Source organism: Chenopodium quinoa, unplaced genomic scaffold (assembly GCF_001683475.1).
Source record: "Chenopodium quinoa cultivar QQ74 unplaced genomic scaffold, ASM168347v1, whole genome shotgun sequence".
Classification (NCBI taxonomy): Eukaryota; Viridiplantae; Streptophyta; class Magnoliopsida; order Caryophyllales; family Amaranthaceae; genus Chenopodium; species Chenopodium quinoa.
In genome coordinates, this window is record NW_018745448.1 from 10371122 (window position 1) to 10392687 (window position 21566).

General features: G+C 36.3%; 2 protein-coding genes and 1 long non-coding RNA gene across 6 annotated transcripts; all 3 read right to left on the reverse strand.

Moving 5' to 3' along the window:
- Nucleotides 1-2642: 2642 nt before the first annotated feature.
- Nucleotides 2643-3154, reverse strand: LOC110713603. Its single transcript, XR_002510008.1, has 2 exons — nt 3101-3154; nt 2643-3016 (listed from the first exon to the last, which is right to left on the reverse strand). It is a non-coding gene; the product is annotated as an uncharacterized LOC110713603 (long non-coding RNA).
- Nucleotides 3155-4143: 989 nt separating this feature from the next.
- LOC110713605 lies at nt 4144-13973 on the reverse strand. Of its 4 annotated transcripts, none has more exons than XM_021892055.1 (8): nt 13617-13973; nt 13433-13528; nt 8087-8388; nt 7776-8012; nt 7361-7660; nt 7094-7267; nt 4382-4651; nt 4144-4305 (listed from the first exon to the last, which is right to left on the reverse strand). In XM_021892055.1, exons 3-6 carry the CDS (start codon nt 8360-8362, stop codon nt 7154-7156), a joined length of 927 nt encoding a protein of 308 aa, XP_021747747.1. In that variant the 5' UTR covers nt 8363-8388; nt 13433-13528; nt 13617-13973; the 3' UTR covers nt 4144-4305; nt 4382-4651; nt 7094-7153. The 4 variants fall into 4 exon arrangements, with proteins under 4 accessions (XP_021747747.1, XP_021747746.1, XP_021747744.1 ...); XM_021892054.1 differs by having other exon boundaries at nt 7094-7271; XM_021892052.1 differs by having other exon boundaries at nt 6865-7271; nt 13617-13970.
- On the reverse strand, nt 10196-11999 carry LOC110713796. The gene is made up of 2 exons (XM_021892239.1): nt 11220-11999; nt 10196-11170 (listed from the first exon to the last, which is right to left on the reverse strand). Exons 1-2 carry the CDS (start codon nt 11997-11999, stop codon nt 10196-10198), a joined length of 1755 nt encoding a protein of 584 aa, XP_021747931.1.
- Nucleotides 13974-21566: the final 7593 nt, after the last annotated feature.

Genomic DNA, 21566 nt, shown 5'->3' on the forward strand with positions numbered 1-21566 from the left:
CATCTCAATATGCTTGGTACGCTGATGTTGCACTGGATTACCCAAAAGATAAATAGCACTCACATTATCACAATAAACCAATGCAAGGTTGCCTTTTTAATCGGGAAATGTAACTCCAACAACAAATTATGAAGCCAATATGACTCCGAAACCACATTGGCCACTCCTCTATACTCTGCTTCACAACTAGACTTGGAGAGAGTAGCATGTCGTTTAGATGACCAAGATATCAAATTATCACCTAAAAACACACAATATCCAGATGTGGAACGTCTCGTATCGGGACACCCACCCCCAATCAGCATCTGTAAATGATACAAGTGTAGAAATAGATGATGGATAAAAATGCAATCCATGGTCAAGAGTACCTTGTACGTACCGATGCGTTTCAGATCAGCCATATGAGTTTCTTTCGGATCATGCATATGTAAGCATACCTGTTGCACAACATATGAAATATCCGGCCTTGTAAAAATGTAAGATACTGTAGTGCCCCAGCAAGGCTACGATACAAGGTGGGATCTGCAAACGGAGAGCCCTAAGCACTTACTTTCGGCTTAGCCTCAACAGGAGTGGCCGAAGGCTTGCACAAACTCATCCCAGCCCTGTCAATAATCTCCTCAGCATACGTACGCTGTGACAAAAATAATCCACCCTTATGCCTTGTCACAACAATGCCAAGAAAATAATTTAGAAGACTCAAATCCTTCATAGCAAATTCCTTGCTAAGAAGAGCAATAATAGAACGCCTTAGAGCATTAGAGGAAGCTGTAAAAATAATATCATCAACATATAGCAACAAATAAGCCACATTCGAGCCATCACAATAAATAAAGAGAGAATTGTCACTCTTGCTATTAGTAAAACCAATAGAAGTAACAAAATCAACAAATCGCTTATACCAAGCCCTGGGTGCATGTTTTAGACCATATAATGATTTCCGCAGCAAACATACATAATCAGGATGATTTTTATCACGGAAACCTTGAGGTTGATGCATATAGACAGTCTCATTAAGCTCACCATGCAAAAAAGCATTCTTAACATCAAGCTGATGAATTTGCCAAGCTTGGACAGCGCCAAGCTAAGCACAGTACGGATGGTAGCCGGTTTGACCACCGAGCTAAAAGTCTCCCCACAATCAATGCCAACCTGTTGTGTTTTGCCATCACCTACAAGATGGGCTTTATGCCTCTCAAAAGAACCGTCAGATTTCACCTTATGAGTAAAAATCCACATAGAACGAATAACATTAACATCAGGTGGACGGGGCACCAACTCCCACGTCTTATTATTAATAAGAGCATTAAATTCATCATCCATAGCCATTTTCCAATTCGGGTCACGTAAAGCAGAAACTAGGTTACGAGGAAGAGGGGATTTCGTAACCGGGGACACCATGGTATTTAAATTATGATATTTCGGGTTAGGCTTAGTGATACCGTTTCTACTACGAGTGACCATGGTTGGGTGTGAAGTGAGAATTGGAGGTGGTGGGGGAGGAGCAACACCGTGCCCAACTGGTTGGGTAGGCCCTGAGTGGGTCGTGGTTGTCTGCGCAGGCCCATGGTCCTCTTGTGGCCTATTCTGCCCACCAGCAGGTTGGGTGTTAGGAGAGGAAGGAAACGTGACTGGGTTGCTGGGAGGTGAAGGAGTATACGGCCCAGTCCGATTGTGAGGAGAAGAGAGTGGGCTGCTGGGAGGAGAAATAGTGTGCGGCCCAGTCAGAAATTGAGGGGAAGGGAGTGGGTTGCTGTGAGCAGAAATGGGAGAAGACCCGTGTTGGGTCGTGGGTGAAGAAATGGGCTGCTCAGGCTTGCCCATGTGATTAATCACATAAGAATTCAAACCATCATCCAAAAAATTATATGTATGTGTAGTTGGTGTGTGTAATTTAGCAAAAGGAAAAATCGTTTCATCAAACACAACATGCCGGCTAATTATGATCCTATTAGAAGATAAGTCATAACATTTGTAACCTCTATGATTTGGTGGATAACCTAAATATACACATGGTGTGGAACGGGGTTGAAGCTTATTGATAGTGGTGGACGGAATAAAGGGATAACACACACTAGTAGAAAAAGTGCTATTTGTAACTGGCGAAATTGACTTTTTGTAACTGGCATTGTTGGTTGCGAATGCCACCGTTACAACTAGTGAAAATTATTCGTAACCGGCTCATGTTAGTTACAAATAATGTATTATTCGTAACTGGAATAACCCAACGCCAGTTACAAAAAGTCTATTTTCCAGGTAAGAAATCACACTATTTGTAACTGCCATTAAGTTACATCCGTTACAATAAGGGTACATTCGTAACTAGCATCACCCAACGTCAGTTACAAAAAGTCTATTTTTCCAAGTAAAACAGTACACTATTTGTAACTGGCATTAAGTTACGTCGGTTACAATAAGGGTATTATTAATAACTGGCAAATCATAACGCCGGTTACGAATATATTTTTTATTTTTTAAAAAAAAAAATACTATTAGTAACTAGCACTAGATTATGCCAGTTACTAATAAATATATATATTTTTTTAAATATTTGATTCGAATACAAAAATGGTAGTATATCCTACCAAATGACCTATCGTCAAATGGGTTATAACCTGTTACAATTCAACCAACAAAACACGTACTACGAATACTTCCATACAATACAAACACTCTAAATAGTTCCGCGCAACTCGAATTATTCATCCATAACCAATACAATACAAAAAAATTAATTATACTGTAATTTCCAAAAAAACAATTAAACTTGAATTAAAAAAGCATTGATTTATAATTTAGAAATGTAATAACAATAACCAATAGGCTAAATAAAATTATAGTAGATATATAAAAATGTGTTATATCATTTTATTAAGCTAAATGCGATAAATCATAACATCGATTAATAAGATAACTAGTCTTTCAACAAAAAATTAAGCCTAAAAAACTTAGCCCATTGTTCTCGAATCTCATCCAATTCTACATCGTTGTAGGCTGCAAGTCTTGCCAAATACTCCTGAAAAAAAAAATACGTGTATATATATTATACTTTATAAAAATAAAACATCAACCAAAACTCGTAATATATCTCATCACTAACCTCTTTCAAATTACCCTTGCAATCACTATGGAAAGATACTATCTCATACATATATCTCATCATATAATAAGCACATTCGGTACCACCACATTGTTGAGCACACTAATTCAAATTAATATAGTACAATTATTTAATATATTAAATAATACTTTCATTACTAATAGAACAAAAAGGCAAAAATTATACGCTTACCTCCATTCTTATGTGTAGTAATTGTGGCTTACTCGTTTTGAAAGCATTTCCTTTAAGGTGTGACCTATATACATTGTAAGGTCTAAAAAAAAATCATAAAAATCATTAGATTAAACGAATAAAAAATAAATTTTAATCACATGCATATGAATACATAGTACTACGAATGTTGTGTACTAACATCTTCATTACTTTGGACAACTCTGAGTTTCGAGCGTTCGGATTATTCACAGAATCAAACTCATACACAAGACTCATACGCAAATCAATCACATAGAGTACCCAATGATTCCTACATTTTAATAAACTTGTTCGTATTATTCACATAATTAAAATAATAAAATTATGAAAAAGTAAAGATTTCAAGGATCAGTAGTACATACGCTTCCATATATGGAGCCAAAATGAATTTACATTGTGCATCCTTTTTCCTTAATTCAGTAAGAAAAGCATTTTTCAAATACATTTGGACTTCAAGGAAATCTTTCTTAATTTTAGCTGCAGAAATTTTTTGGGGGCACAAGAATTTGATTCTAGTCTTCTGAAATAATGAGATATGCTCTTCAATTAAGTACCAGCATTTTACAGAAAAAATAAATAATTAGTATAATAAATGGATCTAATAAAATATATTTCATAGTAAAAAAAATTTAAATAACTTAAATGAATGTTAGTATTTACAATATGTAGACATGGATTAATGAAATATTAGCCCATGCTCCTCGTAGCAATTCAGAGACATCATCACTAGTAACATAAATTTGTGTGTCTTCCTTTTGATAAAACAATGGAGCCTTCAATGGAATTGTCATAGTATCATAATCTCCACTTCCTGAAGTCATGCAATAATACAACATAGAACACTGTTCACCAAGACTCTCAACAATATTTTCCGGAATAGTTATGCCTTTGCCTTTAATAGTTGAATGCTCTGAGTTGATAGGCCCGCAACTATCAACTTTCTCTTTGGTTTGCACCAATTCATTATCCGTCTTTTTTGCCAAATTCATAACCTTCAAGAAAAGATAAATATTAATATAATTTAGTTACAAATATCTTAGATCATTACATAGAATATCAATGAATTACCTCATCGGTAAAGAAGACTAAATCTGCCGGCCACCCCAAAAAATAACCTTTCGCCTCACCCAACTTGGTGATACCGTCATCGGTCTCTTCTGGGAGATTTAGGTTAGAATAATCACTGTAAACATGGTCAACACTAACTCTATAAATGTCACGGTTCATTTTCTTGTTATGAATCACTCCACTAGGACAAGGTTTTGCCGTTCCATCGGCCACAATCACTGAGTTCCCACTGAACTCATCAACTAAAGCAAGACGACATTTAGTTGGGACCTACATAATTCATCATGTCGTAAGAAACATGAAAGCATAATCTACAGTTAACAACTAATAAGCTAAGTATGAGAAATAAAAGCAAGTAAGATTCTTTGTACTAAAACTGATGTTTTGTTAAATTGACCTCTGGCAAATGGGTTTTGGAAGGAACATATGGGTCAGGCAGGGGGGAAGGGGGCAGGGGTACTTAATGGACAACCTCCGCAAAATTCACAGTATGATGTATTTGCAGAATATATATATATCACAAAGCAAGAGGAACTTCGAACTAAGGAAAAAAAGAATCTAAGCTGGCTAATATCATGCCAAACTTAAAATACCCTCATCATGAAATGGCAAACCAGCATGAATACACCAAGGGTAAATTGTGAGAAGCAGCAATGAGCATCTGTGAGAAGCAACAATGAGCAACAATGACAAGCTCATGTCAAAATTGTTGCTAATATGTCTCAGGTTTTAATGCTAAATCATCACAAGAATACACCAAACCTACTCCATGTTGATATGGTCTATCTGAGAATCTGACAGCTCTTGAATGTGCCTTTTAATTATATGAGAGCGGTATCTTGCATGATATCTGATCTTCCAACACCTAACAAGAATCCAAACACACTTTCACACCTCATGTGCATAATATATCCTTGTCATTCTTCTTGGTACCAGATAATAATATTTCTCTCGGATTTACATTGAAATTACTCATAAATAACAAACATTAGCACCCTAATTAAATCCATTGGACCCTGTTCCACCTCCAATCTGATAGACTCCAAAAACCCTGTCACACCTCATATGTTTAATTTATCAAAGTCATCCTTCTTGGTTCAAATTAATAATAAAACTCAGGAATTAAGTTGAAATTACTCGTAACATTAACAAACACTAGCACCCTAATCCAATCTATTAGACCTGCTACAATCTCCAACTCTCCATATATGAATATGAAACTGAGATTATGCTTACAAGATTATGCTACTGTGAGTTTTTTAAAAGCTGACTTTATTAAAGGATTAGAATATCTTGAATGCTATTCTGGCTCCACTACTGATCTTGTAATAGATTTGTTAATTTTAGAGGATAAATTTTATATACTTTGCAATAAGTTGACTGCCAGAAAAGGACTGTGCTACTGCAATCATTAGTGGTATCTACTAGTTTGTGTTTTGTGTTGCATTTCTTGTAGGCTAAATAGCATCATTCCAGATATGAATGAGTGAAATCATAAATCATTTTGTTGTTTTAACACATGTCAAGTTAAATTCTCACATATATGAATGAAAAAGCTTAGATACAAAATTAAGAAGCTTAGATACAATCCATTGTATGAACAACAAAAGGTCAATACTAACTTTTATCTTCAATAAATACATCAAATAGCAAGAAAAAGAATACCACTCCAACAGCAAATTCTGCAAACAATACCAACCAGCTCCACAAACCTAAAATTAAGAAGACTAAACAATGGTGAACAAACTATCCATCTTAACTCAGTTCTGAATTCACTTCTGAAAGTCAGCTCTGAATTGCGTTCTGATTTTCAGTTCTGAATTTCAGCTCTGAAATCAGTTTTGAATTTCAGCACTGAAATCAGTTCTGAGTTTCAGCTCTGAAATCAGTTCTGAATTTCAGCTCTGAAATCAGTTTTGAATTTCAGCACTGAAATCAGTTCTGAGTTTCAGCACTGAAATCAGTAACTCAGAACTGAAATCAGTTTTGAATTTCAGCACTGAAATCAGTTTTGAGTTTCAGCACTGAAATCAGTTCTGAATTTCAGCTCTGAAATCAGTTTTGATTTTCAGTTCTGAATTCAATTTTCATTTTCAGCTCTGAATTCAGGTCTGATTTTCAGCTCTGAATTCAGGTCTGATTTTCAGCTCTGAATTCAGTTCTGTTTTTCAGCTCTGAATTCAGGTCTGATTTTCAGCTCTGAATTCAGGTCTGATTTTCAGTTCTGAATTCAGTTCTAGAAGTCGGCTCTAAATTCAGTTGTGATTTTCAGTTCTGAATTTAGTTCTGTAATTCGGCTTTGAATTCAGTTCTGATTATCAATTCTGCATTTAGTTCTGAAATTCGACTTTAAATTCAGTTCTGATTATCAATTCTGCATTCAGTTCTGAAATTCGACTTTGAATTCAGTTCTGATTATCAATTCTGCATTCATCTCATGTGATAATAATTAAGAGTTCAATCTCAATCAAATGAAGGTTTACCTCTAACAAGCGAGGACTTAGCTCTGTTGGATTGGTTGAGGAAGATGGGGAAGGTTGAGCATCATTTACTTGCAAATCATTGCAGTAATGTGTGGTATGAAATCAGAAAGATAAGAATTTACAGCTGCTGCAATGCCTTCCTTTAATTTTTCTTCAAATTCCCGAGTTAAGTTCTCTTTAAATTCATCTAGTTCTTGTAATGAGCAACCACTTTTAGACATGTTTTTACCTTTTACCGGGCCAAATGCTTTTCTATAGCCGACACCAATCCCACATCCACCAAGTCCTTTCACAAATCCACGATGGTCCTTTTTCCCAAATGCCAAAGTAAGGGCATCAACGCCTCGCTCTGATTGTTTACACTCTCCTTCCTCAGATTCCTTTGCTTGTTTTTGCAAGTTCTCTTCCTGTTTGAAAAAACATAGAAAAAGTTAATTAGATGACCAGAAATCTGTAATTCCAGTAGATTTCTTTGTTTTGATAAACTATGACATACAACTATATTGGCAATTCGAATAGTCTCCGTATCTTTTGGGTCGATGCCCCATGTTCCATCTGGCAACCGCTTTTCATGAGCTAAAACCCACTCAAGAGCCCGACGATCAAAAATAGAACCAGTTGATGTACTGCTCTGGGAAGTGTTGCCAGTAGTTGAAGATTCTGCCAGAGCAGGAAATCTATTTTCAAGTCTCTTTTGCTTATTCCAAATTATCCGAGCTCTTTGAAAACTATTTCGACCCAAGTGATGGCGACATTTGTTTAGCTTTGCATTTTCCTTCCCCTTTTCACTCTTTTCCTGTTTTTTTGTTTTTAAAAAAAAAAAAGAAAAGAAAAGAGAGTTAAACATTATCATATTCTTCACAATCAGTTTTTGTTTGATTAATTAACAGTGCATGTGAATATGTAGTTACCTTGAATTCTGCTGATTTACTATATATTTTGAACCTCTTCCATTTCTCCTCTGTAAAGTAACCTTCATACACTTCCCATGGCTTCATATTTGCTTTAGGAGAAGTGGCCGGGTATGGGTTTTTAAAAGTGATGAATCGTGCCCTTAAATTCGACTTGTGACAGCTGAATCGCGAAGCCACAGCACTATGAAACCTTTTTTGCCTTTCTCCACTTGGATCCTCAATGTGGAACATTCGCTGTGGATTAAAAAAAAAAGTTAACTAATATTTTGAATAGCAACATGACTAACTAGTAAGTGAATAGTTTATACCTTTGTCTCCTCCCATATATTTTCCCGATCCACTTTATCTATTTTTGCATACTCATTCACAGTGATGTCTAATCTCTTAGAACATGCACCAATTTGTTTTCCATAAACGGGTTCCCATTCACCAGTAGGCAAGTCATAATCATTGAGTTCAAGCACCATAGGCTTACTTGATTGTATTGCCTTTGATGGCCCCCTACTCCTCTTCTTAGATGATATGGCTTGCAAAGCAACATCTTGGCTTGAGGAAGTTTGCTCTTGACTTTGTTGAATGGCCATATTTATGCTCCTTGATCTAGAAGTGTCTGCATAAAACAAAATACAAAAACTAATAGAATTAAATATCACATGAACATAGCTATATTTTTACAGATTATAAAAGGTTTCTACCTACAAGTAAGTAACAAAGCAAGCAAATATAAATAATAAAAGCAACCTGCAGAGACATTATTTTTCAATTCCTGAAGTTATAATACCAATAAAAACAGTCAAGCTTGTGACGCATATATAAGAACTATGTAAAATTCCATTTAATATGTCAAAGCTCAAAAGACTAAAATCCAAGTGAAACTGGAGGTTTTATAGTCATCTAACATTATTGTCTAGCACTATAGTTACAAATTAATCAAAGAATTAAAAAGAACTACAGATTGATAAAAAATGAAGCCTAGGTATCAACATATTCTCCCTCCTCATGGGCATACTCTTCATCAGCGAAAATGTCTTCCCCCTCTCTTAGGGGTTGAACCCCAATAGATAGAGGCGGTGTATCATCAAATAGGTCATACTCTTCCTCATCGACAACATTTTCGACACCAACAATTATTCTCTTTCCTTGAACAACAACCTGCCAGTTATGATCAATGTTATCCCTAATATAGAAAATTTGTTTTGCTTGTGAAGCTAAAACAAAGGGCTCCTCCCCATCAACAAATCAACTTGAATCCACTACAGTAAAACCAAATAGTTCATCTATCTTTTTGCCTCGCCGGTTGTCAGCCCACCTGCATCGGAAAACAGGAACTACAAAATCAACATAATTCAGCTCCCATATCTCTTGAATGACCCCATAATATGACTGTGTTGCATTAATAGGCCTAGCATCCTTAGAGCTTGAGTATTCCGTAGAAGATGCGACAACCATAACACCACTATTTTGATGTACACTCTTATCATCTTGGCGACTAGTGTAGAAACAATCCCCATTGATGTCATAGCCTTCATAAGTGTTCACAAACAATTGAGGACCCCGTGAAAGCCATCTGATCGTATCAGATACATTATTATTTGGTTGCCCTAACTCACACTTCACTTGGTTTTGAAACCATTCAACAAAAGAATGATTATGTTTTTGCATCAAAGCATATGTACCTATTCTTGGATTCATTCTTTTCAAATAATTGAGATGATTTTCTATATAAGGATGGACTTCTGAAAGGTTTTGAAGAACATAACGATGAGCTTTCTGGATTCTATCTGATGGAGGCTTCACAAACTGACGACCGATCGTCCCTTACCCTTGAAGTCTGCCTTCATGACGAGATGTTGGAACTCCAATTTCTTTAGCCATAGTTAAGAACACGGAACAAAAGTTACTAGCCTCCTCTGCAATAATACCTCCAACAATACTACCTTCTGGATGTGCTTTGTTGGTCGCCTTTTCTTTCAAAGTTCCCATGTATCTCTCATAAGGGTACATCCATCTCAAAAAAACCGGGCCACATTCCTTGATTTCTCGTACTAGATGGACAACCAAATGAACCATTATGTCAAAAAATGAAGGAGGAAAATACATCTCAAATTTGCATAATGTTTCTACAACATCAGTTTGCATTTCATCAAGTTTATCTGGATCAATCACCTTGTTACATATGGCATTAAAAAATAGGCAAAGTTTAACAATAGTGTGCCTAACATGTTTTGGCAAAAGACCTCGAAGTGCAATAGGCAACATCACTTGCATCATGACATGGCAATCATGGGATTTCATACCAATTAATCTCTTATCGGCCATTGAAACTAGACGCTTAATGTTCGACGAATACCCTGTAGGTACTTTGATGCCGTACAAACACTCACAAAATATTTTTTCTCCTCTCTAGACAATGTGTATCAAGCTCGAGGCAAAAATGTCTTTTTTGTTTCGTCATTTTCCACGGGCCATAACTTTGGTCGAATATTTGCAAGCTTCATGTCTTTTCGGACATCTTTAGTATCCTTTGTCTTGTTAGGTATATTTAATAATGTCCCGATGATTGAATCGCATACATTTTTTTCAATATGCATAACATCAAGACAATGTCTAACAGACAAGTGTTTCCAATAAGGAAGAGTCCAAAATGTAGACACCTTTTTCCAAAGACCCGTAATAGAGGTATGTTTACCAACTTTCCCGAAAATTGTCTCAACATCTTTGATTCTCTCCCACAACTCTATACCACTAAGTGGCTCACGCAACCACTGTTTCTCTGGGAACCCATTGAATTCAGCTTTTTTCGTACGATAAGGGTGATCTCGACGAAGCAGTCGTCTAGTATGCATATAAACATCCTTTCCAAAATTCTTGAGGCGTGTTGGTTCCATTTTGTCCTCACAAATGGGGCATGGTTTTTTCCCTCTGACTTTGTAACCAGACAAGTTCCTATAAGCCGGGAAATCACTTACAATGCAAAAAATCATGGCCCGCAAAGTAAAATTTGTACTTGTATGGGCATCGAACATTGGAACACCTTTATCCCATAATAGTCTCAAATCCTCCAAGAGAGGCTCCAAGTAGACATCTATGTCATTACCGGGTTGTTTGGGACCCGATATTAGAAGCGACAACATGATGTACTTACGTTTCATGCATAGCCAAGGAGGTAAGTTATAAATTGACAAAAGCACCGGCCATGTGCTGTGTTGAGAGCTAAGGGTACCGTAAGGATTCATCCCGTCGGTACTTAATTCAAGTCTCAGGTTCCTAGCCTCTTTACCAAACTCCGGAAATGTATCATCAATATGTTTCCATTGCTTCGAATCAGCGGGATGCCTAATGTACCTATCTTTCTTTCTCTCTTGTGCATGCCACACCAAGTTTTTTGCATCCTTATTGATAGAAAAAAGTCGTTTAAACCTCGGAATTATAGGCAGATACCATAACACCTTCTGGTGGCCACTTCTTGCGATTGGGGTTTGAACCCTCGCGCTTGTAGCGATCAACACCGCACTTTGGACAAGCATCAAGGTTTTCATACTCATTTCGAAAAAGTACACAATCATTAGGACATGCATCGATCTTTGTGTACTCAAGACCTAAGGGACACAATAGCTTCTTTGGATAGTAGGTAGACTTAGGAATGTCATTCCCTTCAGGAAGCATGTCTGATAAAGCTTCTAACAACGAATTGAAACTTGTATCGGTCCAACCGTTCTTTGCTTTCAAGTTAAATAATGTTAAAACCCCTGAAAGCTTAGAGTACTTTGCACATCCTGGATATAAAGGTGTCTCGGCGGCCTTTGACACATTTTCAAACATACGAGATTCTTCGTTCACATGATCACCCAAACCATCCATCATCTCAGGAATGTGATCCTCCTCGAAAAAATCATCGGTATCCCTTTCATTATCATCATATTGTTCTCTATTCTCCATATCAGCGTCATTGATTGATGACCTACTAGTTGTAGGAATTATTTTCTCACCGTGCCAATACCAAATGGTATAATTTTCCATGAACCCACGGCGAAATAAATGGTTTTCAACCACACTAATTTCCTTCCACTTCTTCACATTGTTGCAATCACGACAAGGGAAAAAGATTCTTTCTCCTATAGTAGTCCTTTGGTGTTCAATAGCAGTTCTACAAAATTCCTCAATCCCGTTCAAGAACTCGGGTTGAGTTCGATTTTCAACATACATCCAATCACGATTCATTTCTTACTACAAATTATAGAAAAAGCAAGCATATAACTATTAGAACAAGTACATTAGAAACAAACAAAGACAATTACAATAGGACAACAGCCATAAACAACTACTAGACATTATATTCTGAATTTCAGCTCTAAATATAACAACTACCATCCAAAATACAATTACAGCAGAATTTCAGCTCTGAATTATCAGCTCTGATTTCAGTTCTGAATTTCAGCTCTGATTTAAGTTCTGAACTTCGGAACTGAAATTCAGCTCTGATTTCAGAATTGAAATTCAGCTTCATTCTGATTTTGGAACTGAAATTCAGCTTCTGATTTCAGAACTCAAATTCAGCTTCTGATTTCAGAACTGAAATTCAGCTCTGATTTCAGTTTTGCATTTCATTTCTGATTTCAGTTCTGAATTTTAGCTCTCATTCCCTCCCCCTTTATTAAACTATTTGAGCTTTACTTAATCAAATATGATAGTATATAATATAGTCTCTGCCTATTTGATAATAATTCAGAATATCGACTCATGCTTCTTGGGCCTAACCAAAACTAATCTAAATTAATTTTTCAAGAAAAATTAATGTATTAGATAGAACAAACAATGCTGAAATTATTTTTCATACAATAAAAGAGGGCATTTTACTACTAACTAGGAAGGAAAAAACCCCTTACGAAATTTACTAAAGAAGGCAGATACAATAAGAATAAAAAGTAGAGCCAAATTCAGATATACACGACATCCTTTCATCAAATGACCAGTTTCCCACAAACAAAATTTGTTCAACTGACACTACTCTGCCACAACCTCAACCCTCATCATGCTCTATCTCAATTCACAATCCTATGTTCAGACTTGACTGCAATATACTCAGGAACAACTCTTAAACCTGGAGGTGATGACATGTACATTACGAACCAGATCGAACACAGATAAATGTTTGCAGACCTTTAGCAATGTATCGCACTAACTACACCCTAGTTTCTAATGCAGTCTTTTATCAAGAAAATTAATTAATAACTAAGTATGTAGCTACAATTATTGAATAGTTTCAGAATAAAGATAGGTATAGGTATGCTTTAAAAAAAAATTCTATAGTACAAATCAAAATATCTATAAACAAAGCACATTAAGTTCAACTAGGTAATCACACAGACCGACATTATGTAAACTAATACTGCATATTAAGTTTCACAACAAAAACAAACAAAATAATTACAGAGTAATCCTACCCATATAATGCAAAGTAATACCATTAACAAGAATAAGCAAAATAAACATAAAATCGGCAGCACACAAGCAAATACCGCACCTCCTAATCAAATCAAAATTATCAACCACAACAACAAGGTCAAAATTATGAAATTCAATTCGAATTTTAGGGCTCTTATTGAATTAAGAAAAGGGATAATTACAATAACCTTAATTCGAAAATTACATACCTTTAGGGCTCTTAAAACGTTGGAGATCAAAGTTGAGAAGAAGACGCTCTTTGTTGATGGAGGAGTACACAATCACAATCGAAATTACTCAGCTAACTGATCAACAATAAAGTTTAATGCGATTTTTAGGGCTGATTTTAAGAAAGGGAAAATTACAAGAACCCTAATTTGAAAAATTACATACCTTGATATAGAACCAATAAAGCTGAACCCAAATTCAAAAATTATGCAAACTAAATGGAATTTGTTGGAGCAAAATCACGAAACTGTGGGATGAAGGAGGAGCGAAACTGAAAGCTGCGTGAGAACTTGGAGCGAAACTGATAAAACAAAGGAAAAAAAATTTAAGTCTTTTTATTTCAAAAAAAATTTAAGTCTTTTTTTTTTTTTGATGCAATAATTATTTTGTTTGTATTAATAGGAGAATTGTTTTAATATTTAAGTCTTTTTGTTTAAAAAAAATTAAGTCTTTTATTAATATTACTAGGAGAATTGTTATAATATTTGTAACTGACGTTTGTAAGCTAGTTTCAAACTTCTCGTCAAAGTTTCTATGACTTAATATTTGTAACTGGCGTTTGCAAGCTAGTTACAAATGTCTTGGTCAAAGTTTCTTGGACTTAATATTTGTAACTGGCGTTTGTAAGCTAGTTACAAACGTTTGGGTCAAAATTTCTTTGACTTAATATTTGTAACTGGCATTTATTTAGTCTGTTACAGATAATACTTCAAACAATGATAAACTACATATTAGTAACTGACATTTACTATGCCAGTTACTAATGTCACGAAATTAGTAACTAGCATTATCTTAGTCGATTACTATTGATGCTTTTGTAACTAGCATAATATACGCCAGTTACTAATAGGGCCTTACAAATAGCATTTTTTCTACTAATGACAAACACCCAAAAACACGGATATGAGAATAAGATGGTTCTTTTTGATAGAGAATTTGGAGAGGGGATTTGTACTCAAGCAGCTTACTCGGTAGAATATTATGCAAATAAGTTGCCATTTGCAATGCATGGTGCCAAAATGATGGTGGAAGGGATGCATGTGCAAGAAGAGTACAGATAATATTGTTCAATAATCTAATTTTTCTCTCTTCTTTTCCATTTTGTGATGACGTATGTGGACAAGAAAGACGAAAAGACATGCCATTAGACTCACACATAGCCCAAAAAGGTCGGTTATCATATTCCCGCCCGTTATCACATTGGAAATTTTTAATAGGTCGATCAAATTGTGTGCGAACAAAAGTTTGAAAGGCTGAGACCTTATCAAAAACATCAAATTTTCTAGCTAAAGGAAAAGTCCATAAAAACTTAGAAAAATCATCCAAGATAAGCATATAATATCGATGACCTGAAGAACTCAAAACAGGGGAAGACCATAGATCACTGTGAACAATATCAAAAGGTAAAGTAGTACTTGAATTAGAAGAAATAAACGGTAACTTAATGTGCTTTCCGAGTACACAAGATTGACAAATACTAGAACTAGATGAATGAGTACATTCAATATTTTTATTACTTTTAAGAAACTTTAAAATGGAAGACCCCGGATGTCCCAATCGATCATGCCAAAGAGAGGAAGCTAAAGCCATAAAGGTCGATGTAGAGGAGTGTGAAGAGGTGGAAGTGAGTGGGTATAGATCATCTTGACTATCACATATCATTATTAGCATCCCCGTCCAATAAACCTTCACAGAAAAACCGTAAGGGCCAAACTCAACAGACACATAATTATCAGTCGTAGATTTCCTAACAGAAATTAGATTTTTGATTAATTTAAGTGCATGAAGGACATTAGAAAGGGACAAGGGTGGGTTCGGGGACGGCAAAGTAGTATGACCACAACCACGAATTGGAATTGAATGACCATTACCAACAACAATACTATTATGATGATTGCTCAAATTAAAATAAGACAAGAGATTACCATTGGAGGATGTCATGTGCGAAGTTGCACTGGTGTCCATATACCACGAGGGATCGGGTTGGCTCAATGTCATGGTGTGCATAGCCGATTCGATATCTGTCGAAACATAAGACTGTTGTGAAACTGCATAAGCATGTTGAGGATGAGGGCCTATTATTACAATGGACTGCTGCTTCATTGGGACTTGAGGTTTGGCCCACCCTTGGGTTGGGTATGGACAAGGAGGATTGGTCCATTGAGGAACCCACCCCCAAGGTGGAAATTGATTCTGCCAAGGAGAAGGGGGAAACCAATTGAAGAACAAGCCGATTGTTGTCCACCGGAGCTCCTACATTCTTCAATAGATCGGAGAGAGTTTTAAGCCTTTGACAATACGCCGAAGTGTTAGGAAAATCCTCCATATAAGTATTAGAAAACTCATGTTCAAGAGCCACATCACGGGAAATCTGATTGTCTTGAAAAATGTCATGCAAGCGATCCCAAGCTTCGATGGCCGTGGAATCAGGTTCAATAATGGTGTTTAACAGGTCCTTAGAAATTGTGGAATAAATCCACCCAAGAACCATCGCATCCGATGTCACCCAAAGCTCCTTTTCCTCATCGGTTGAAGGGGCAGCGACCTTCTTCTTCGGAGCAATGATATGGTTAAGAACCTTGTGAGATCGAGCGTGTACCTTAAACAGTTCCGCCCAAGTAGAATAATAAACATTCTCCATTTCAAGGGTTATGGGGATGTTACTTTTGATATTAGAAACAGTAAAAGCCGGGTGAAAGGAACTCTTAGAGTCCGACATAGTACTGTGATGAAGAAGAGAAGAGGATGGGTAGAAGAGAAGAGAAGAGAAGGCGGAACAAGGAGTTAGGGTGCATCGGAATTAACCCTAAGCAACTGATACCATGAAGAAATTTAATCCGTGAGTATAGCTTTGCATTCACTGTCAATTTATACAAAATACAAGGGCTTAAGTTCAGCCACTAACTAATGCTACAAACTAGGAATAGCTATATAGGAAATATTCTAGGCATTAATCTAGCACTAATCTAGGAAACAATATATTTACAAGGTCAAAGATATATATGATAAATATATATCTTAACACTAGCTGGGCACCATCCACAGTAAGAACCAATGTAGGTATAATAATTCCTCCCCACAACTCCGAAGGGAGAGGGACGATAGTTGAGCTCCAAACCCAGGGGGAATAACATTGTCTAATGGAAGCTGAAATCCTTCGTCGCAACACAACGCCAAAGCAAGTCATTTGTAATTTGAAAAACTTCTGACGAGGAGCAAGAAGAGTCTCGAAATCAGATGTTGTTAATTTCCGGAAACCCAAATAGCCCAAGTGAAGGATAGGATCGAATCCAAGGCCAAACTCTCCCCAAGAGCAGTCATAAAAGTAAATAAAGAAGAAAACCAACTTGGGAAAGGAAGATGATTATCATCAGGAATCCGAATACCTAGAGGACCACATACCTAGAGATAACGCAAGAACGAACAATACAAGAAGAGGTGGCCAACTGTCTCAAGACTAGAATGATAAAAGGAGCACATATGGTTGATGGGTATACCTTTGGAATGTAATTTTGTTGCAATACGGAGCGCATCATCCAGCAATTTCACCCAAAAAGCTTTTGTTTTGGCAAAACAGGTAAAGCCGAGAGCTTTTTCCACCAAACCGAAGAAACAGGAAGGCTTGATGAGTGAGGGAGAACATAGTTTTGAATTAAACATGTGTAGACCGTCTTTGTTGAAAAGGTTCCATCCTTAATTAATTTCCAATATACAAACTCATCCATAGGCTGCGCAGGCCTTTCAAGGGCCAAAATCTTCACTGTTGTGGAAGAAGGAAATAAATAATGGACCAAAGTAGCGTCCCATAAGTGCATGGATCAAGAAGAGAAGACACTATATTAAGATGAATCAACCCAGCCACAGTATCCTTGAACTGCACAGATGTCTCTAGCACCTAAGAATCCTGAAGAATGGGAACCTAAGAACCATTTCCTATTTTCCACTTAAGACACTAAAGAGTTTTAACACCTTCCAATAAACCTCTACAGCCCCAAGAAGGTCAGGAAGTGCGAACTAGAGAATGACAGTGTAGCAGCGAAGGGTATCTGCCCTGATAAATGCATGAGATCAAAAGCTGGGAATTCTTTGTTGTTCTCCACGATTGCTTAGCCAATAAAGGCTGAATTAAATTAAAGAGACCTAAATGTCTAAGACCCAGGCGTCCCATCCCTTTAGGAATAAAGAGGAGAGCGGAGGATGCCGCTGCAATTCCTTTAGATCGAGGATTAGATTTCCACCAAAACCAGATCCTCATATTACTTATTTTGTAGCAAATCGAGGATGGATCTTGAAATCCAAAAGAAAATGGTTGAGGGAAGGAACCATAATCGAATTAAGAATTAACAATTTTGCAGTCGTTGAGAGATGAAGGGAGGCAAAGTTTCTTAACTGACTTGCAACTTTATCCACTAGGGGTGAAAATTGTTTACATTTACTTTTTCTAATATCCACCGGAAGACCCAAGTACGAACCCAAAGATAGATGACTTTTATTCATAAAACAGAAGCCAAATATTCTCTATAACCGTTAGGAATATTAGGTTTGAATCGAACAAAAGATTTTTGCTGGTTAATCATTTGTATTTAAATGTCACAATTACATGCAGAATTTCTTCACATGTCGAAGGAGAAGGCTGGATCGGAAGAAAAGTAGAGAGTCATCCGCAAAGAAAAGATGTGTAATAGAAGAAGCATTCCTAGAAATCTTAACACCTTGAAATAAGTTATCCCTTTCGGCTTTACGGGTCATAGCCGAAAATATCTCCATGTTGAGGACAAACAAGTAGGAATAAAGAGCATCTCTATGTCACCCCGAATCGACCTGAAAATCTATGTAGGATTGCCATTAACCAAAATCTGATAGGAGACCGTTGAAACATATTGCTGAATGATATGAATCCCGTATGGAGGGAAACTAAAGGCCCGAAAAAATTGCCACATAAATTCTCAATTGACCCTATCATATGCTCCATTCATATCAAGTTTTAAGGCTGCTGAAAAAGTTTGTCCCCTAGAATTATTCGTATAGAAAAACATTTCATGTGCAATGAGAAAATTATCCACCATTAGTCGATCAGGTTCGAAAGCATTCTGAAATTTCGAAACCACCGAAGGTAAAACCTTTCTAAGTCGATTCAAAATACACTTTGTAATGCATTTGTAAAGGACATTACATAAGCTGATTGGAATGTCAATATTTTTATATGATAAGAAGATGATAAGGTGATCTAACAAGTGGCAATAATTAAGATTGAATGAAAGCTATTAAAATTACCAGCCTATTTTGTGTGTGGCTGTCACATCGTGTGGCCACTTATAAAAAACAAAGTAAACCCTATAACACTGACCAAGTAACCCTTGTAATACTGATTGAGTAACCCATATATAACAGTGACTGAGTAGCCCTATAACACTAACGAAGTAACTCTTGTAACACTAACCAAGTAACTTCTATTATATTAACGAAGAAAGCCCTATAATGACTAACCATATAATAATTTGTGTAAACCATACTTGCTTCACTTTTCTTTTGTAGTTGTATTTTATTTTGCTCCATTTCCTTGTTTTGAAAACATTTAACAATGCTTTCTATTTTCCTTTCCACTAATGGTCCCCTCTTATTATATTTTTACTTTTTTTTAGAAAAAATACACTTTATTAATTTCAACATTAATTCGGCTAATTTACTTTAAATAATCCCAATCGTCGATTATTCTACAATAATCTCAACTTTCGCCTCCATTTTCTTTTATCAATCTCAAACCGGTCAACTTTCAATAACCTTCAGTTATAGGTTGTTATAAATGTGTCACAACGTGATTGGTGAAAAAATTTAAAAAAATGAAGAAAGACTAACTAAGCCAAACAGCCACCCCAATCACCATCGCTAACCTGGCGCTGACTACTGCAACCCACCTAAACCACCTCCTTCTCCGACCACCCAACTTAAAATGACCCACCTCCTCTCCCCAGATCCACCGTCGAATCATCCAAACCTTAAACCCTTTCCCTTTAAACCACTCCCATCTGACTCATTAGGATCGATTTGGAACTTGGAGGAAGAGAAGCGGTTGATTTCTGGGTTGGAGCAAGGGAGGGAAGGCCAATATAGGTGGTGTGGGAAGGGAGGAGGCATCGATTTCAACAGTTGCGATGCGAGGTTGCTCTGTTTTTGGAGGCAAGAGGAGATGGGGGTTGTGTTGGCAGAGGATAGAGAATTTGACGGTTGGGGTATGGTGGAACGAGGACAAGGTTGGCTTTGGTGGCCTGGTGGTTGCGGGTTTGCGGTAGAGGAGTGACGGGTACGGGCTTGCAAAGAGGGATGGTTTTCCAGTAAGCAAGAGAGGAGGGGACGAGGCTGGGGAATAAATTGGTGGCTGGATTTGGGAAAGAAGGGGTGGCTGTGGCTTTTTTTATTTTATTTTATTTTATTTTTATTATTGTTGTTTTTGATTTTTTGGACTAATTACTGCAGGAGTGACACGTGACACTTTAATTTTTTTTAAATAAAACCTTTTTAGCAGGTAACTGGTTTTTGAGATTGATAGAAGAAAACGGAGGTGAAAGTTAGGATTATTGCAGAATAATCGATAGTTGGGATTATTCAAAGTAAATTGATCAAAGTTGGAATTAATAAAGTGTATTTTTCCTATATTTTTCATATTCTCTTTTCTTTCCACTTGCACTCACTTTTTTCTCAGTTTTTTTTTTAAAAAAATTTTTTTTTATTTTTTTTATTAACCAACCTTACTTTCATTATAAAATAATACATTCTACTTTTATTCATTTTAAAACTCCATGTACGAAGCTAGAATTGCAGCAAGTAATTAATAAATACGAAAAGGGTGTCAATTGGGTTTGCACTTTGGTTTTTTTGTGTTCGATTTATCGGTTTTCGAATTGTAACGGGTCGATTTTTGATGGATTGGAATTATTATCAGGTCAGTTCAGGCCAATTTTAAATAATTTCGGGTCGGTTCGGTTTATTTTTATTGCAGTTTCTTTTCGGGTCGGTTCGGTTTATTTTTATTGCAATTTCTTTTCGGATCGGGTTATAATTGGTTCAGGTCTTAATCGGTTCAAGTTTAATTTGGTCGGTTAAAAAATGGGGTTTGTCAGTTTAAAGTGGGTTTTGGGTCAAAGCATCTCGGGTTCTAATCGGGTCAGGTTGTAATCGATTCAGGTCATATCGGTTCGAGTTGAACTCAGTCGGTTTGACACTTGATTTTTCTAGTTTTAAACGGGTTTCGTCAACGTATATCTTCTAGTATATCCTCAACATTCTTTAATTAGTTATTCCGGTAATTATACGGAGTATTTATTAGTTGTTTAGCTTTATGTCCCTTTTTGGTATAATGATTTTCAGGATCAAATAATAATAACAAATCTTTAATACATTATAGTGTTCCATAAGCCATCACTCTTAAAAACACGGTAATATTTTTGCTTAAGAGTTTCAATGACATCAAAATTCCTAACCTATTCAATATAAATACTTCTTAGTTCAAATTAAACCCTTTTGTTTTACTAACGATAAAATACACCAATTAAAAAGAAAAAAAAACTCTATGGTCATAACGGGTTACGGACATACGGGTTATAAACCGTTTGGTTATAAGTTTATAACCAGTTACGGATTATAAATGGTTCGGTTATAACTTATTACGGGTTATAAACTATTCGGTGCTAACCAGTTACAAGTTGTAAACGATTTGGGTTTATCGGCTTTTTTTTCGGGTATAATCGGTTTCGGTTTATAATGGGTCGGTTTGCTATTGAGTTCGAAAGTACTCAGTTTGGGTTGTTCTTGGTTTCGGGTTGTATCAGTTCGGCTTGATAACGGGTATGGGTCATTAACGGTTCTCAAACATTCGATCGGTTCAATTTTAAGTTTTAAAAAATCGGGTCGGATCGATTTATGTTTTTAAAATAAAAGGTTATTAGCGGTTCGGTTTCTTTTCAAAATAGTTCTAAACGGTTCGGATTCACCAGTTCGAGTCGGTTTTTGACAGCTCTACAAGGAGAATAAAGTTGTTGGTGTAGAGCATGGGCAGCCAACCACACAACAAGCCCAATCAACTACCAAAAGAAAAGCCCAACAACAAAAACACAGGAA

What these genes read in the sequence shown, in the direction of transcription:
- LOC110713605 (XM_021892052.1), bottom strand. Translation starts at nt 8,362, where the DNA reads ATGGCCATTCAACAAAGTCAAGAGCAAACTTCCTCAAGCCAAGATGTT. An exon ending in GTAAATCAGCAGAATTCAAG is followed by an intron (nt 7,661 to 7,775) that starts GTAACTACATAT and finishes ACAAAAAAACAG; the next exon opens with GAAAAGAGTGAAAAGGGGAA. An exon ending in TTCGAATTGCCAATATAGTT is followed by an intron (nt 7,272 to 7,360) that starts GTATGTCATAGT and finishes TTTTTCAAACAG; the next exon opens with GAAGAGAACTTGCAAAAACA.
- LOC110713796 (XM_021892239.1), bottom strand. Translation starts at nt 11,999, where the DNA reads ATGAATCGTGATTGGATGTATGTTGAAAATCGAACTCAACCCGAGTTC. An exon ending in GGCCACCAGAAGGTGTTATG is followed by an intron (nt 11,171 to 11,219) that starts GTATCTGCCTAT and finishes TCTATCAATAAG; the next exon opens with GATGCAAAAAACTTGGTGTG.